Consider the following 18,316-nt stretch of genomic DNA (forward strand, 5'->3'; position numbering starts at 1 on the left):
AGATGGCACTTGGCAGTTGGCCCCACAGGTCTGGGTGTGTAGGCAGGAAAGCAGTCAGGCTGCTGTCTCCTAACAGCCCAGCTTGCTGGAATGAGTGTGATCAGTGGGCACGCCCCTGTTACTCGCCATGAGCCCCAGTTTCTGCACCTAAAGTTGGAGGATCCCGATAACCACCTTGCACGTTAAAGAATGTGTGTGATGCGCTCAGCATCAGATAAGCATTGGGAGGCCTGCTTTCCAGTCACCGTGTCGTTGCGATGACTGGGCTCACCCAGCTCGGCTTCCGGGCAGGCCCTGTGACTCCCGTCCCAGGCCGGCTCACCCCCAACCCCCTCTGCCCTTCTCTTTCAGCAAATCCCAGTCCCTGACCACCAGCCTCAGCACATCCGACACCTCCCAGCGCGGGACCCCAAGTGAAGACGAGGCCAAGGCCGAAACCATCCGCAACCTGAGGAAGTCCTTTGCCAGCCTGTTCTCTGACTAACCCTGTCTGCGCTGGGTCCGGGGAGCGTCCTGTCACACTCTCCCTCTTCCTGCCTCTCTCCCTTCTCAGCCTTGGTTCCCGATGGGAACAGAATGGAGGGCCTGAGAATATACTCTCTCAATGCCTTTGATCCAGGAACCGAGTATCTGTATGTGTTCCCACTTCCCTTTACCATGACGTTCCAGCATCATCATCCGACCGAGCGGTGGGCCTTTGAGAGCCTCCGGGCTCCTCAAATCAGACCCTGCGCACCCACGTGCTTGCTTCCCCACCTCAGATAACCAAGTGAAATGTCTGTGCGTGGCCAGTTTTCACACTTCTTGTTGGTGTTTTGCTCGCCTTCGGGTGAAGGCCCCCTCCAGGCCTTGCCTCACCTCCATCAAATGCAGACGCTGTAGTCAGACCTCAGCAACATAGGAGGCAATAATCTTTTGACCGTGTTTTGCAAACAAAAGGAAAAAAGCCCAGCTACCTACCCACGCTAGCTCCAGCCAGGCTCGAGAGGTCATCCCTCAGACCAGAAAGGCAAAGGTCCATCACGTGTGGCCCCCCGTGGGACCTCAAGAACAGTGGAAGGACACCAGATCCTGTGTGACAAGCGGGGTCTCTCAGAATACAACAGAAACGGAGAGGAAATCTTGAAGCACTGCTCGCCCCCAGATCGGACAGCCAGGAGCCGACCACAGGTTCTTCTACGAACCATCCCTAGTTCCCAGAGGAAGATGCCCTCCACTTCCCAAGGAAGGAGTCGGGTCAGGGTTTCTCCACCCATTCTGCGGTATCCCACCAAGAACTCTCTGAATTCCCGCCCGAAATGCGGTTCCCTCCTCAAGGATATACAAGGAACCGGAGAGAATCAGGAGATCAATGACACGGGCTGAGAAAGCGCAGTGGCGGTAACTTCCAGGTTGGCATTTCACCAATGGGTTACAGCAAGCCTTTGGTAGGCTACTCAGTTATGAAAGGGTCCCATGGTCCAATATGTTTGGGAAACACTTTCTATTTCTTGTTTTGAGATGGGTAGTACACATTGCGTGTCAAAGGCTCTCGGAATTCCAGCAGTAAAGACACGAGATTGAACCATGCTTAACCCAGGCTTATCTGACGGAACAAGTTGGCTGCAGAGCTGGAAAGGCCCCGATTCCCTTTCTTTCTAAAGCTCTTTCCCTACATCAGACTGCTTCCCATGACCAGATGGGGTGCAGGGCTGCCCCCAAATCACCACATGCCCGGTGCTAGAAACATTGTAGTTGCCAGAACCAGCTTCCTGGCCCTGAGAAGAGCCCAGGACATTAGAACATAGCCACCACATGCTCCCCTTACAGCCTACATTGCGACTTGAGGCATGTCTTCCTCTCCCTGGTCACAAAGAAGGAGAGAGGTAACAATGAAAGTGTCCTTGGCCTGGAGCTACATTCTGAATAAAGGAGCAGGGACAAATTATAGGGCAAGGTGTGACATCATGGAGGCATGTTTGGGGAGATCAAGAGCACAGAAAACACCTAAGGCAGCCATTGCTCTTCTACATTGGGGATTAAGATCAGAAAAAGTCAAGGTTACCTGATTCTCACTTAGTAATAAAACACAACTCAAAACGCACAACAGAGTGGCCATGGGCTGGACAAAGTTTCTCAAAGTGTGGGCACAGCTAGCTTCAATTCAGAGCAAAGGGGGCAGAATTCTGGTCATAAGGCCTGGACCTGAGTCTTTGTCAGTCTTCCCAAGTATTTTGCATGCAATTGTAGTTAGACCAGCAGCCCTGAGCTGAGCTGGGTAGGAAGGCCCCTGCAGGAGGACAGTATTGGTGTGGGTGCTTTACAGCCGGGGACCCACTCCGCTGAGCAAAACTCCTCAACAGTGGCTCCATCAACAGCGACTGTGTGGCTTACATTTTCCCACTTCTCTGTCCCTTGTCCGTAAAAACATCTCAACATCCAAGCTATAACTCCCAGATGCCCCAACTACAGTGGCACAATTTTTTTTATCAAGTCAGGCATCCTGATTTTTGTAACCATGCACACACGATACGTGACATGACACTGTTTTATAACCAGCACATTTGAGTACATTTCCCCACTGGTTTGAGTAGAGCCCAAGAGTGGTCTTGCAGAGACCCCCAAAATGGACTGTTTCCTCACATAGGCTAGCACATCTTCCTTCTGAACACTTACCCTTTAATAGCTGTGACATTTTTGAGTGGGAAGGGGAAAAAGAAGGGAGGAAAGGAGTCACTCTGTAAAGATTCTGACAGGTGGTTTGGTTTTTGCTTTGTTTCACAACTTCGACCCGAAGAAAGGCTGGCATCTTCCTTCCAGGCTGACTCGGTGAGGCTGAAACATGGGTGCTAAGGGTGGAGCACCATGAGCAGGGATTTAAGGGTGCAGCCTCAGGACACTGCCACCAGCCAGAGAAAATACCTCGGTCCAGGTCTTCCTCCTCCGCCCATGGAAGACGGAGCTGCAGTTTAGGTATAAAGCCAGCTTTCCATCAGAAGCAGAGGAGGATACTTCCCGTGATTTGATGTCCAGCCTTGCCAAACCGTAGTTTTCATTTATAAAGAGAAGCGGGGGAAAGGGTAAGCTCCTGTTAATAAAAATAACTAGGGGGAAATGAGAGAGCCACAGAAGGCCGTCGAGAGACTACAAGCCAATGAAGACCCGCCTCTTACCGAAACGCAGACCACGGCGCTCTGAACGAGCTTGCTTCCACCGCAATATCCCAGCGATGGTCAGAGATTTGCGCAGTGGACGTGCTGCCAAACCGTGATTTCATGCTCATGACACATCAGCAATACAGAAAGCCCCAGGGTCTCAGCCTAATGAGGAGAACGTAGGGTTTTACAAGCTTCTAATTTAGCGATCCAAGAGGGAAACTTTGAGGCTGTTTTAGGAATTTAGAACTAACTGCTGGAGGACTTAGGTGTAAGGCACACTCTCAGTTAAGGGATGTGTCACACTGGCCAGGAAGTCCCAGGGAAGGAGCACCCGCATCCACAGGACACCAGCACTGTTCCCGGGCCTCCCAAGGGCCGTTCAAAAAGGATATTTTGCAAACTCACTGTTTTATAGGATTTGGTGCTTCCGGTCATCACTACATCCTCCCGCTGCACACACACCACACAGTGCAAACCCAACACCGCAGATGGCCACGGAGGGGCGAAGAGGGAGAAGAGGGTATACTTGGGCCCACGCAAGCTTCGAGTGATTCTTTCAGCCCAGACCCAGGCAGAGCCACATAGCATCTGGCGGACACTGTCGAGAAAGCTGTCCTATAGCTCAGATATCACAAAACACCACAGGAAGAGATGTCAAAGCCCCAAGCCTTTGCCTACACACATTAAGCTACTAACGGTGACATGGCCTCTAGAAAATCCTAGCACTGACCCAATTTTCTTCACTGTGATGGAAATAAAGACTCTATGTGTAGCAAAAAATATTTTCACGAGTATGTAGGCTCAAAATATTCTTGCAGCATATAACATTCCAAGCCATTTCCTTATATGCAAAACAGATTTTTTAAAAAGGAGGAAGATGTCGGCAATATTCCTAAATATTGTCTGCAGATACTATCTATTAGTGTTTTATTCCTGGGTTGTGATTCAGATTTTTATTTGTCACAATAGCATGTTTCTATGTTGTATGATAAGACATTTGTGTTTGGCCTTTTTCTTGTATGAAGAATAAATCTTGAATTTTGTGTACTTTAAATCTTAAAAGTAAAATGTCCTTCCAATAGTAAGAGGCTACCTTTGAAGAACAAGCACGTAACCAGCACTCAAAGCAGTAACACTTTGTTGAAAGAGGTCATCTACTTAGATTACAAATCAGGTCCCAAGTGTTGCAAACCAAGGGAAAAAAATCGTAACTCCACTCCAGCAGCAGCCAGAAATCAGAGGCCTGTAACCCCACAGTCGTCCAAAACGCTGCTTCAGAGCCCAGGAGTTTCACCACAGAGCCTGGGAAGGAGCTGCGGAGAGAGGAGGGGGTTGAGCGGGTGGGTGTCCACACACTCATCCCTGGCTTGGCTTCTCTTCATTTTATAAATCAGGCTTCTGCAAACAATTTTGTTTGAGGAAAGGGTGACACTAAAAAAAATAATTAAAAACAAAACAAAACAAAAAATCCATGCAACAATCTGATGACCCTGAATAGGTTCTGATCATTCTGAAACCAAGTAATGTTGTGAAGCTGTTCTGAATACTTTATTCTATTATCTTTCTGTAATAAAAGTCAAGACTGCCATGTAACTTATACTGAATTTTTTTTAATCTGGTGCAGACATTATCATGAACAACTGTCATCCTAGAAGGGAATTCAGAGGGAAGGTGAGTGGCCAACTATTCCCAAGGCCAACCTGGTCATACAGTGACCTCGGGCCCTACCACCCCTGGAGCTTTAAATACATCTACCGAAGGCCACTGTGAGTGCGTTCCTCACCATCGCAATCAGAACACACTAGAGATCAGCACCCCCAACAAGATGACACCTGCAGTTTTAGAAAACAAAAACCAAACCCACTCCAGAGTGAGATCACAAATCAATCACATGAACGGCAGCGGGCTGTTGGTGGACCCGCCCCTACTGGGTCTTAAGGGAAATCTGTCACCCGGGCCGCCGCGCCCTGGCAAGATGGGGTTAGGTCCTGGCAGCGGGCCAATGGGATCAAAACGTGGCCTGAGCGGAGGGAACTGGCTGGGCGTCTCCCCAGGTCCAGGGATGAGTGAGCTGATAGGGCCACGAACATAGGGAAGGGTTAGTCTTTCATCATATTCACCACCGATAATCCCCGGAGGGAGGAGCGAGGTGGGGAAATGCATGGGGTGCGGGCGGTTGGGGTAGTAGGGGAGGGGGTAGGGCGACGAGGGAATGACCAGCACACTCCGCGCTCTCGGAGCTTCTCTTCTTTCTATGTACCTCCTCCTGTACAGCTGCAGAAACAAGAACGAGAGACGGTGAGTGATGTGGATGCTTCCCCAAAGTTCCGATTTGCTCTCTCCACACTTTCCTCTTCCCACACTACGGAGCAAAGGAACCAGGGCACACGACACGACTTGTACCAGTTTCCATCTGCACGACTCAGGCAGTAGCTCCGAACACAATGCCGAGCGGCCTGTACACTTTAACCACACAGCAACTGGGCAGCAACTGGGCAGCTGCGCCAATTCAGAGCAACACTCAGTCCAGAGGAAGGATAACTGAGTGGGGCGTGTACTTTCAAGACTGCAAGCAGAGCTCCTGAGCTAATATGCAATCTTAGGTCAGCCTTTCTTGAAAGTGGAAAATTTAAATATCTGTCGAGAAAATCAGGCCACATAATATAAAGTTTAAGAGTTTCTGGAGGTACTAGGGGGAAGGGGAGAAGCATTTAAATTCACCCTTTCACCTGAATCATATTCCTAAAGGATCTCAATTTAAACAGCAACAAAAAATAGAAACCAATTTCAGAGGATAGAACATCTTCCTAAGGACAGTGCTGTGAGCTCAGGACACATCTGAGGACCCTTCTCAGTCCCCCTCATGTCTCAGTCCCGTCCATGTCTTTCAGAGCAGGCGTCCGTACATACAGCGAGCATGCAGTTCTAACGGGCTGGGCAGCTGAAGACCACTCTAGCACAAAAACTTCGCTTAAAAATTTTTTTGCAACAGAGGAAGAGAGAATGTTTTATATTAAGGAAAGATGAAAAGCAATCACTGTGTTAAGACTTCTTTTCCTGTGCAATTACACAAGAAAATAAGGACTGAGTCTAAGATAAAAGTTAAAAATATTTTCACTTTTGAGAAATTAGCAATAAATTTAGTAATATCATTACATCATAACAAAAGTGATATGGCCTTGATGCATTAATTCACTAGTTGCTTCTGCTCTTTTATTAACATTAGCCTCAACATTTAAAAATACCTACTTCTTTCCAATCTGTGTCTCGACCTCTAACAGGACCATCTACAAAGAAAAAACAAAAGGTAAGAATTTAAAACGCTTCATTCATCCAGCACGAAACAGCAATCTTGCTTCTGACCGGAGGAAGCTGGCGCTCACCCGTGAAGCACAAGCAGGAGCAGGTCCCTTGCTCACCACACACTGTGACACTCGTCACCCCCTCGCACCGATGCAAACCCCTCCTGCTCGCTGAAGGCAGCGGTGCCACCAGCTGGTAACGCCCTCGGGAACACGGAGGACTGTGTGGCCGCTCTCTCTGCTTCGACTGCCCCACGCTGTCCTGCGCCTCCTGCCCGGTCTCAGCGGACCGTGACCTCTCCTAGCCTGAGTCTCCGCAACACCAGGTGACCATCTCTGTGTGCACCATGGCCCACCGTTACTGGAGGTAAAGCTGACTTGAAGTTCTCTTATTTGGGTTATTTTCTCCCAACTCTCACAAGCACGACCACAAGGACTAAGTACTTTTTAATATACTTATTTACTTGAAATGGGTGAAATGAGGAAAGAGGGACCTCTTCAACTTTAAGTCTAAGGAGGAGTTTAGATAAAAGAGATGCTTCTCTGGAAGCCATCACATGGGCATGGAAGGGGGATTTTATAGGAGCTCCAGGCCTGTAACGTCACATCCACAGGGAGATTCGCTATAAAATCTAAGCAGATTACAGACGGGTCTATGGACCACAATCTGGAAATGAGATAAAGACTGACTGTATTTTAAATCTGAATTTGAAAATGCAAGTAAAAGGGCTTTTATGCCCATTTTAATCATAGCCTCTTTTGGGGCTTGTTCTTCTATATACTTTGGTCATTTTATCTTTTCATTTCAACTATAATTTTTTTTTAATTTGAGATGACTGGAACAAAGTAACATCTGAACTCTGAATGCAAGCGCATAAAGGAATCAAGGAGGAGATGAAAACCAGGTCATTCGCTTCTTCTTTTTGAAGTTTTAAAGAAAACCGGAAGTTTTTAACAATCTAAACGACTCTACTTAATAGTCTTAATAAAAAATAAATGAAGGGGATCTACCAAGATTTTGCTACTTAGTCCACGGGAACACTGGTGTTACGCAGAAGACAGAAATGAAGGAGAAGAGGTCTCAGGATACGGCAGAAGTAAAGGAGGCTCACCATCTCCTTCCAAAAAGGCTGCATGTTACGATTACTTGAAACTCTTAACAAACAGAGAGCCTACAACTAAAAACTTCCGGCAAGCTGAGTAATTAAGACCTCGGTAAGAAAGAGTCCTTTTCCCGTTAACATGTCATCATGGCAATCACCTCGAAAATCGCGCAGGTACAAACACCTCCACAGCAGTTGGTCATTTGAAGCAATAAAGAGGTCACGACAAACTGCAGACAAAGACAGAACGGAACGAACGTCCAAGAGCCGGAAGATCCGCAGTTTCAGCTCCAGCGGCAGGACCACCAGCCCGAATGCATCCGGGAGGTTCAGTGCTACAAAGAAAAAAAGAACAGGTATCACTGAGCAAAGAACATCTAGCTCTCCCCACATATTTAATGGAAGTTACCAACTTGTTCCTAGGTGACAGACTAGATGGTAGTCTCGTTACCCAAGTGGGCATCACCTACCACAAAACTGTCAGGTTGGCTACACTGCTACCACTAAGTCCCTTGTTCCCTCTTTCAGTGGAAAGACAAATACTTTTGCAGACAAACCAATGAATCACTATGACAACTTCTAAGTATTAGCCAATGGCCTCCTTTGTTTCGAGCAGTATTCAATGAATGCTACAAAAACTTCTGTATTCAATTATAGAAAACAGATGCTTTGTTGATTTTTATAACTGGTTCCCAATGATGCTACTTACTAGCACTTTGCCGGTGGACACTTGGATTACTTAAACTATCCTTCAATTTCTTTATCTGTAAAATGGGTTAGCAGTGCCACCTAGCTCATGGAGTTGAAAACTGAGCATGTGAATACATACATACATGTGAATACATACAGAACAATGTCTGGCACCTAACAAGCACTCGAGTGTTAGCAATTACTATTCTCTAAGGTCTAGCAGGCTGAAAAAAAAGGGAGGTAGATAAGTATCAGAAGCAAGCCAAGAAGGAAAAATAATCATACATAATCAAATAAGATTATTAGCTCCTTTAAATATCTGTGATAACTATTCTCCACTAGCTAAGACAATCAAAATCCAATAAAGCATTTTAAAATTCACATTTTTCTCTCCCATCACCAGCACCCGAAGCAAATGCAACTGGAGACCTAAAATACAAGATTTGTACATACAGATGGCAAATAAAAGCCACATATCTGTATGCATAAATCTGAAGTTCTTTTCCAGGTAAGGGATTGTGGTGGATCAGGATTCTCATTTTCTAGCTTATAATTACCCTTCCCCACCACACTGCCATCAGGCTTGGCCATTCTGTTGTGTCCAATAAAATGTGAGTGGAAGTGGCATCTCATTTCCGAGCAAAAGTTGTAAGAACCAGCATGTGGCCGGGCCTCCGGCTTCTTATCCCTCTGCGCCACGGACGGCACGTCCTGAACAGCTACTACGCCTCCGGACAAAACTCACCCACACACGCAGCATGTGTATGGGTGTGTTTTCTTTAAGTCACTGAGATTTTAACATATTTCCTTATTATACCACAAATAAGAGCTAACATAAGAATTCTGAATCAATTATACAGCTCACTGAATTAGTTTCATCATCTGTAAAATGAGAATGAAGTCCCCTTCAAAGTTGTTAGCACTGAATAAGAATCCATGTAAATATCCAAAGTCACTAGCACAGAGCCCCAATAAATAATATTAATAAGAAAACCTTAGACCCAATTTACGGACTATACATTACTTACATATTTATTGAACACCTATTACAGACCAGACCGTGTGTTAGGCCATGAGAATACGTAAGGGGCTAAGACATAGTCCCTGCTTCCAAGGTATTTAAAACCTCAGGGGGTGGAAAGAACGCACATCAACGTTTACGATGCACTGGAAGAAGGGCTACAACAAGGACATGCCCAAAATGCTGTGGAAATACAAACGGGACATAAATAACACTTGAGGAATTAACAATAAAGCTCAGTTTTAAAAGAGCAGGACTTCGCCAGGAGAACGGCAACAGTCATATGTCAGCGTCACAAGCATAAGACATAAACCTTCACTATTGTTTCCAGCCACCTGACCTGTGATAACTTATCGTCTCTCACCTTGTCGGGTAAAAGCCAGAAGAGGATACACCAGCTGGTCTTTGAAGAGACGAGAGAGCTTCTGAATATCTTTGTAGATCCTGGCTACGTCTTCCCCTAGAGTATTTTTTTAATGAAAAACCAAAACAAAATCAAGTGGCAAAACTTGAAATGGCAACCTCTACTTTTGCCAAACCAAAGTGGTGAATTTTCATAAATACTTCCTACATAGACAGACGTGAACCCATGTCTCTAGAAGCAGTATGTGGTGTGTGGTTCTGACAACTGTATCCTAGATGTAAAGCTAAAAATCCCGTATTTCAAACTAACAGAGCTGCATGTACCCAACCCATATAATCCACAGGCTAGAGTTACAGCAGGAAAAACTGTGGTGTGAGAGCCGTACACACAGCGAGGTTTACTGAGAACCTGCGCAAAGCGTCCAGGCACTGGGGTGCACGGGGGCCACACTCCACAGGTGGAACAGTATTTGTCACATGATGACCAGGTGTCAGCAACTGTGTCAAACACCCTTCAAGCTTTTTTTCACATCAGTGGTTCTCCCTACGAGAGAAATACTCTGACCCCTATTTTATAAATGGGACAAGATAATGAAAGCCCATCCAAAGCTTCCCAGTGAGTGGCAGGGCCGGGTACAAACCTAAGTCTGGCTCCAAAGTGCTCATTTTAGCCACTAAGCTGCTGCTCAGAGTGTGGGTCACAGATCACCAGAACTGACATCATTTGGGAACTGGTTACAAATACTGAATCTCGGGCCCTACCACAGACCAACTTAATCAGAACCTGCATTTTCATTAACAGTAGAACTCCCCTATGACCCAGCAATAGCACTGCTGGGAATTTACCCAAGGGGTACAGGAGTGCTGATGCTTCCGGGCACATGCACCCCAATGTTCACAGCAGCACTTTCAACAATAGCCAAATCATGGAAAGAGTCTAAATGTCCGTCAACAGATGAATGGATCAAGAAGATGTGGTTTATATATACAGTGGAATACTACATGCAATGAGAAAGAATGAAATCTAGCCATTTGTGGCAATGTGGGTGGAACTCGAGGGAGTCATGCTAAGTGAATAGGTCAGGCAGAGAAGGACAAATACCATATGTTTTCACTCATAAGTGTAACAGAAGAAACTTAACAGAGGACCATGAGGGAGGGGAAGGGGGAAAAATAGTTGGGGGAGGAGAAGGGAGGCAAACCATGAGAGACTCTTGAATACTGAGAACAAATTGAGGGCTGATGGGGGAGGGGGAGAAAGGAGGGAGGGTGATGGGCATGGAGGAGGACACTTGTGGGGATGAGCACTGTGTGCTGTATGGAAACCAACTTGACAATAACTATAAAAGAAAAAAAGAAAAAGAACCTGCATTTTTAGAAGACACCCCCCCCATGATTCATCTGCACAATACAGAACGGTGCCAGATGCCACCTCACGTTCCCACTGCGGTTCTGCTGTACTGTGACCAGGTAGATGACCTTGCACCCTCGGACCCACACCTGTTTGCTCCACTATCTAAAGGAGAAACATCCCACCACTGCACCGAAGATCGGTTAGAACGTAAAGCTCCAGGCAGCGCCCAGTGCCCCACTCCGTAACTAGGTACTCCGCGATCTCTGAGAAATACACACTCATTACCAGCTGCCTGACCGCGAACGAGCAAAGAGATGCAGCTAAACTCCACATCTTCATCGCATGAACTGCAATCTTGACTTGAAATCAAACATCAAGATATTTAAAACATCAATTTGGATACTGCCTTTTTTCAAGTGTGAGAACAGATTTCTTTAAACAACTTTTTTCTTCCTTTAGTTATCTATTATAAAAGTAAACAGGAACTGACAAATAAAAAGACAAATAAAAATATAAACAAATAAGCATATAAATAAGTATACATTAGGTACTCTACTATAAAAGCCACAGTAAGATGTAACTAAAATGACTTGTCAAATGAGCAGTAGAACCCTACCCAGCATGAAAATACTATATTAAAAAATATTTAATACAGCCCATAAACTTATTGTAACAGAACAGTATTAACTTTCTTCCTCTTTCACTTCCTTTCTCTTTAACAGAAATCAGATGAAGAATACAAATCTGAACTACAGTCCTATAAAAGTTTTTTTTTAATGTTTTATTTATTTTTGATACAGAGAGAGACAGAGCATGAGAGGGGGAGGGGCAGAGAGAGAAGGAGACACAGAACCGGAAGCAGGCTCCAGGCTCTGAGCTAGCTGTCAGCACAGAGCCTGATGCGGGGCTTGAACCCACGAAAGTGAGATCTGACCTGAGCCGAAGCTGGAGGCTTAACCGACTGAGCCACCCAGGCGCCCCAAAAGTTATTTTTTAAAAACAGTCTGAGGAGTCAAATCTAATCCAATCCTAAATTCCACCATTTATTAGCTCTGTGACTTTGAAGTACTTTAACCTCCTCTAGACTTGCCTCCTAATCTGTAAAATGGGCAGAACAACCTCCACTACTGTGGAATGTAGTGTATTTCTACTCCCCATAGCAAAGTCCTCCCTCATGTGGAGAGAAATAGTGTTGTGGCCAAGAATTTCAAGTTTTCCTGGTCCCAGTGGTAAGACATATTTACACATTTGTAAGTCTCGTTCATGCTCCTCAACAGGGGCAGGGCCACCCACAATGGGACAAAAAACGGTTCTCGGAAGGCAAAAACCAAACAAACCCTAGCTACACTATTGGTTTGTGAGCCTCCAGAGGGCCACAGGACACAAACGAAAATGCACTATATCTATAGTATTAAAATTTCATGGGAGACAATGGAAGGGGAACAGATTTTCTGCAAAGGCTCCTCAAAGGATTGATAAGAAAACACAGGTTAAGAAACACTGGTCTAGTGTGATGTTAAATGTCCAGAGATCATTACAAATATGTATCCTGATGGCCCCATTTCCCATCAGTTTTGGCTCATGGGAGTTCACAGAACTCAGGGCCTGATCTGCCCGGGAAACTAACAAGAGTAAGTCTCTAGGCCTTCAAAGCAAAGACCCAGCTCTCAGTAACCTCCCCGTAAGACCCCACTGCCCCTGCCCCCACCCCAGGACACCACCTCTAGGTTTTAAAACCCTCCTAACTTCCTGGAACCTGCAACAGAATAGCATCTGTCAAGGCACGTGTCCAGCAGAAAACAAGTGCTTAGACATGTGAGTTCTCTCTCCACCCACCTCCTCTCCTTCAACCACCTACCTGCTTCTCATGGAGTTAACAAAAATATTAAAAGGAAAGCTTGTCTTTGCATCTATTAGGAATCTTACAGAATACAAGCAAAATCATGCCTAGTTCCAATCCGATCAAACAGCAACCAAATCTATGTCGGTTTAAACTAACATTCTGAGTAGTTTTTCCTCCAGTAATCTTCAACAATGAAGCAGCAGTGTGTGGTTTCCACAAATGCAGACCCTCTCCACTGTGATTAAACACAATACTAGAAAAATCCGAAGACTAACTCAGAAATTAGGAAGCATCCACATAGCGAGTGATGAGTTACAAACTAGGGTCGCCCAGAACAGCAGCACGGATGTCATCCAGCGTTCCAAGACCCTGAGCACAGCGGGAAAGAAACGATCCTCGGCAACACTGTCTAAGATTTGCTTTCATCTCACTCAGAAACTTTTAGTCTCTCCAACATTACTGTTTAGTTTTGTTAAAGCGAACCTCTCAATGCTTCGTCCCAAAGTTTCACCACACTTATGTTACCTGGTTCTGTTTTGCAAACAAAGGATTCAGGCAGCAGCTGCAATCGGTTGGCACTTCTGAGCTCACTGTTAATCTTTAGTGTAGCTGTAAATAAGCAAGAGAGAGACAAGTCATTTTTGTGAGTTCCTCCATCGCCTTCATTATCCGGCATGGGCTTGCGCTTCTCTGCCCCAACATACGAAGGACTCTGTATACACAACTGCTCCACGCTCATTTCCTTCCCTCACAGCAAAGTCCGAAGTGTAAACCTGCCATCACATCAGGTAAAATCACTAAAACACCTCTAAAAACTAAAGCATGCACTTTTATATAGAATCCACTAGGTATTACCAACAACAGCTTCTTAGCAATTGAAAGCTATGCAGCAAGGTTAACAGGAGACATTTAAATGTAATACAATCGTTATTTCTAACAAGGTCACTAAAATCTCCATTTTGTAAAAAATTTAATCCTTGGCAATGAGTCTTGCCTTGTTTATTAAAAGAATCCTGCCAGTTTTCACAACATCATCTCTCTCTAGACCTAAAAGGCCAATATTCTTGACATCACCAGAGGGTTCGGCTTTACTTGGATACACAAAGGCGGGCTTCATCTCCGGCCGTGAAAGAGCCAGTGATGTGCTCGTGCACATGTGCACTGAGCAGGACGTCTTGGGCGAAGGAAAGACACAGAGACACACTGCTCCTTTTCAAAGGACTGAGCCTGGACTGGCTGGCCGCCACGCAAGTCTGCAAGCAGCTGACAGTGCCGGGGACAATAAAGGAACCAAACATCAGAAACTCCGATACCTTCAAGACATTTAACAGTCATTCTCTTCACGTTACGGATCCTGAAACTAGTAAATAGAGATTATCATACACGTTGTTAAAGTGCTTTTGCAAGAAACTGAGGCAAAAATGACCACCTCGCGTGGACTCCTCAGTAGCTTCAACCTCGAGAGCGAGGCTGTGACGGAGCAGGATGGCCGTGAGCACAAACTGCTGGCCCTGCACGAGCGCCCAGCCGGAAGGCTCGCCTGCGGTCGGTGAGCAGTCGCTGCCACACTCGGCCGGTCGCCTGCCATCGGACACGTCCTGCCCAGCATGGTACCACCCACATGGGCAAAGCTGAAATCTGGGACTTTTAAGGAACGTCTCAAACAATCTAGTGACTAAAAGGAAATACCAAAAATCACATCAGAGGGGACAGGGAACTATCTTTCACTTCAAAGATCATGACCACGTACATCAGTGGTTTTCAAAGTAAATTTCTGCAGAACCAACATTTTCCAAGCAAGCTCTCAGAAGAGACCTCGGTAGGGCGCCCTTGAGCACGGTGCCACTCAAGGTGTGGCCTCCCCCTCGTCCTCGAGGCAGAACCAGTCCCCCAGCGCGTGGGGACACCACGGGCGACCGCCCATCAAAGCACTGCCTTTGCTGCACAAAAGGTGGGCTGCTCTGAAAAAACAAAAGTGCAGCCACTCTGACCTCCCATGCTACCTTAGCGAGCTCAAGGATAAATCAAAAATCGAAACAGAACAGAAATCAAGGATTCTGGTTCCTCAACGGGCTCTCTAGAATGCGTGATCACGAGGCTACACCGCAGACCACTGGCAGACGTGCGGATCCCGGGGTGGCACCTGAGCTAAAATGAAACACAGTAAGGACAGGCCCTGCTATCCCTGTGAAACTGCCAATATGACAGAGAACTAGATCGAGAAACCAGTCAGAGGGACTCTCCCGAGGGTGCCGGCTGGGGGGTCCAGCACACACACTAAACCGGTGCTTCGCGGTGTTTCTGTGCGTTACTGGCCAGAGACGCCAAGTGGGAAAAGATGACCCCAGCACATTCTCACCTCTACCATCTCTCAGCTCGAGACCCCCATTAAAAAAGCAAACATCAGGAAGTCACGCACAGGCACAAAGTGCCTGAATGTAACAGATCATGTCACTCCAAAGATCACAACACCCCCTGCAGCAGTCACATCACAAGGTTAAGACAGCTGAAGGGGACGGCTGCCCGGGAGAGAAGGCTGCCAGGCTAAACCCACGTATCCTATGGCCCCTCGGACTCGGGGTATCAGCGGCCGAGGGACGAGACAAAGTTGAGAGGGACACTACTGTATCACGCTAGCCAACCTCTGAAGCAGCTATAGTCTGGACACACGTCAGTGTCAGTAAGCTAAGCACCGGGACCACGCCGACCAGTTACCGTTTATGACGACCAGGCTTCCCAAAGGCACGCAGGTCAGAGCAGCAGAGCCACCCTCGCACAGAGGGTGTGTGTACTGGAGCCTGTACACGCCGCCCGACCTCCAGCTCGCTGGCATGGACATGGCCTTGGCCTCAGCCCCCTGGGGATTGAAAGGAAAGAGAAACAAACAATGAAGAGAAGTGCTCATCTCAAAAAGGATTAAAAATCCAACAGGCCCCTACCTTGTCTGGAAATAGCATTCTGTACAGTCCCCTTACTAAAATTTGTCACATCATTACCATAGCTGGTAATAAAATGTTGACAGAAAAATGTCAAAACGTATTCTCCTCCATCAAAATGTTCAAATGGATAAAGTAACATCAGAGACAGGGACCCATTTCTCTCTTCAAAGACTTACTTCCCTGCCTACCAAAGCAGTATCGTTATTTAAGACCACATCTCAGATGGCACCTTGTGAAGGCTTTGTAATACACCACCACCACTCTGCTTTGTGATTCCCACTCTTTTATCCCCTCACATTCTGTTATTTCTAGTGTTCCACACTTCTATGGTAATACATTAGAGTTTTCTTTTTATCTACTTCTCTCCCCCACTTAGGAACTCCGTGGGGACAAGGACGTGTGCCAATGTCTTTATATCCCAATTCCCGGCTCAGACCACGGCATGCTGCGTGTGTTCAGCCACCATGAATTGTCGTACATCTTTGTTACTTACGACGTGGCCCACAGACCGGCAGCATTACTACTGTGTGGGAGAAATCCAGAATGTCAGGCTTCACCCTAGACTAAGTCAAAATCTGCATTTTCGGAAGATCCCCAGGTATCCTTAGACCAAGGGTTGAGACACGCTAACTGCTGTCCTCTGGGACTCTGTGGCATCCCACACACGTATGCGTCTCCCGGAATGTAACCAACATAGTGATGGTTTGGAGACGGTCTCTCTCCCCCACTCCTGGACTAGAAGCACCCGGAGAGCAGGGACAGAGCACTGCACCTGTCAGTGGTGGATACTTATCAAATGGAGAATGAATGAATGGCAGGAATAATAATAATGTCCCTCTTCCTAACTGAATCTTACTACATTGCTGGTGATTCAAAGCCATAAACATAAAAAATAATCTAGAGCCATCCTTCTAGACACGCCCATCCCACACTCTTGACCACAATTCACTACATACTGTCATCATCTTTTTACCATAGTTGCCATTGCTTCTATAACACAAATTGACAAGCCTGACAAGAGAAATGAAGAAGGAAAAAAAGAAGGAACGTTTACTGACCGCCTACTGTACACCCATCACTGTATTCAGCACTTCACATTTAACACTCAACTGCATTTCCAACAGAGACCTATAGCTCCACAGCACCCTAGTGATGTTTACTAGTACGCCCCCCTTCCCGATGGGAGGCTGAAACCCTAACACAATGTGTTGTTTGCAGGCTCACCTGAGGTGTGTAACCGGACTCCAGCATGAGCAGATGCACTGCCACGACCAAGGCATCGCTGGGACAGGAACAGTCAGCTGACTGATACAGGACCTCCAATGAGTGTGGCACTCGCCCCTCCACCGATTCACTGCAGAGCATCGGTTCTGGGGGACAGACTCCTGCGCCCTGTTCCACATCCACGACATCTTGAACGGACTCAATTTCAAAAGCCTGGCTAGCCCCCAACTGTAAAAGACAACAAAAGCAATGAATTCATTAAATAGACTTTTATTTTTACACAGTTTATTTTGTATCCTCGAGTGAACTCAGATGAGTGCCCAGAACCAAAGCACATTATTAGCTTCAGAACTGGGACACGTTTTAAGTGCACCCTCCTAGATAAATGGGCCAGCAATGTACTCCCCAACCTGAATTCCTTCTCTCTCTCCATTAATCCTGGCCAGAATGCCAAAAACCTAGAAATCAACCTAGCCTCCTCCCTCTACCTCACTAACTCCACTTTCATTGTGATCAAAGTTCCACTGAATCTATGTCCAAAACACCTCTAGAATCTGCCCCTACAACTCCAAAGGTACTTCAGACCCAATGACCTGACACCCAGCAACAGCCACCCTAAGTACCCGGACTCCATTTTGTCTTCCGAGACACCACCGCTGCCAGAGCTCCTGACAACCAGGAATCCAATCATGGGAGGGCCTGGGTGCCTCAGTCGGTTTACCATCTGACTCTCAGTTTCGGCTCACGTTATATATGATCTCGCAGTCTGTGGGATTAAGCCACTTGTTGGGCTCTGTGCTGTCGGCACAGAACCTGCTTGGGATTTTCGCCCTCCCAATCTCTGCCCCACCCCACCCCCACTTACATGGGCTATCTCTCAAAATAAATACATATATAATCTTTTTTAAAAATCCAATTATGTCCCATAACCAAGCTTAAAACTTGCCAGTATCTCCCCAGTGCAGATAACAGCATTTCCCTGAATTGTGCCTTGGAATGTGACCCTAGATATCCTCAGGAAAAAACAAGTCTACAATCAATTAAGTTTGGAAAACACTACATGCTATAGCCACCGAACCTCACCCTCCACCTTCACAAAATACACCGTGGCATCACAGAGCTCTGAGAGGTCCAACTGTAATACTGTGTGCATAATATTTAGCCAAGAAACACTAGCCCCTTCCTCACTACTCGGCATCCTCAGAACACTTTACTTATAATCTGAGAAAAGAAGGGTTTCACAGAGAACACACTGTGAGACACAGACCTAGAAAACGAAGTCCAAACTCCTAAACCCCTTAGCATACGAGGTCCTTCATCGCTTCATCGTGTCCCTGATG

General features: G+C 46.4%; 2 protein-coding genes across 6 annotated transcripts in view; one reads left to right on the forward strand and one right to left on the reverse strand.

Annotated features, from left to right (window-relative positions):
* SYN3 (synapsin III) overlaps nucleotides 1-4,730 on the forward strand; it is a 459,446-nt gene extending 454,716 nt beyond the window's left edge. The window contains exon 14 of the mRNA XM_029954713.1: nucleotides 352-4,730. Coding sequence (XP_029810573.1) covers nucleotides 352-484 — 133 coding nt within the window. The 3' untranslated portion in view covers nucleotides 485-4,730. The remainder of the gene's footprint in view (nucleotides 1-351) is intronic.
* The window catches only part of FBXO7 (F-box protein 7), a 21,354-nt gene continuing 7,310 nt past the window's right edge, over nucleotides 4,273-18,316 (reverse strand). For 4 of the 5 annotated variants that reach the window (XM_029954717.1, XM_029954714.1, XM_029954718.1 and 1 more), the window contains exons 3-9: nucleotides 16,977-17,204; nucleotides 15,529-15,670; nucleotides 13,339-13,422; nucleotides 9,618-9,713; nucleotides 7,701-7,877; nucleotides 6,387-6,424; nucleotides 4,728-5,411 (exon numbers count right to left, since the gene is read on the reverse strand). In XM_029954717.1, the coding sequence (XP_029810577.1) occupies nucleotides 5,025-5,411; nucleotides 6,387-6,424; nucleotides 7,701-7,877; nucleotides 9,618-9,713; nucleotides 13,339-13,422; nucleotides 15,529-15,670; nucleotides 16,977-17,204 (1,152 nt within the window). In that variant the 3' untranslated portion in view covers nucleotides 4,728-5,024. Of the gene's footprint in view, nucleotides 4,451-4,727; nucleotides 5,412-6,386; nucleotides 6,425-7,700; nucleotides 7,878-9,617; nucleotides 9,714-13,338; nucleotides 13,423-15,528; nucleotides 15,671-16,976; nucleotides 17,205-18,316 lie in introns of those variants that run through there. The other variant, XM_029954716.1, reaches the window with a different exon arrangement.

Source organism: Suricata suricatta, chromosome 10, assembly GCF_006229205.1.
Source record: "Suricata suricatta isolate VVHF042 chromosome 10, meerkat_22Aug2017_6uvM2_HiC, whole genome shotgun sequence".
NCBI lineage: Eukaryota > Metazoa > Chordata > Mammalia > Carnivora > Herpestidae > Suricata > Suricata suricatta.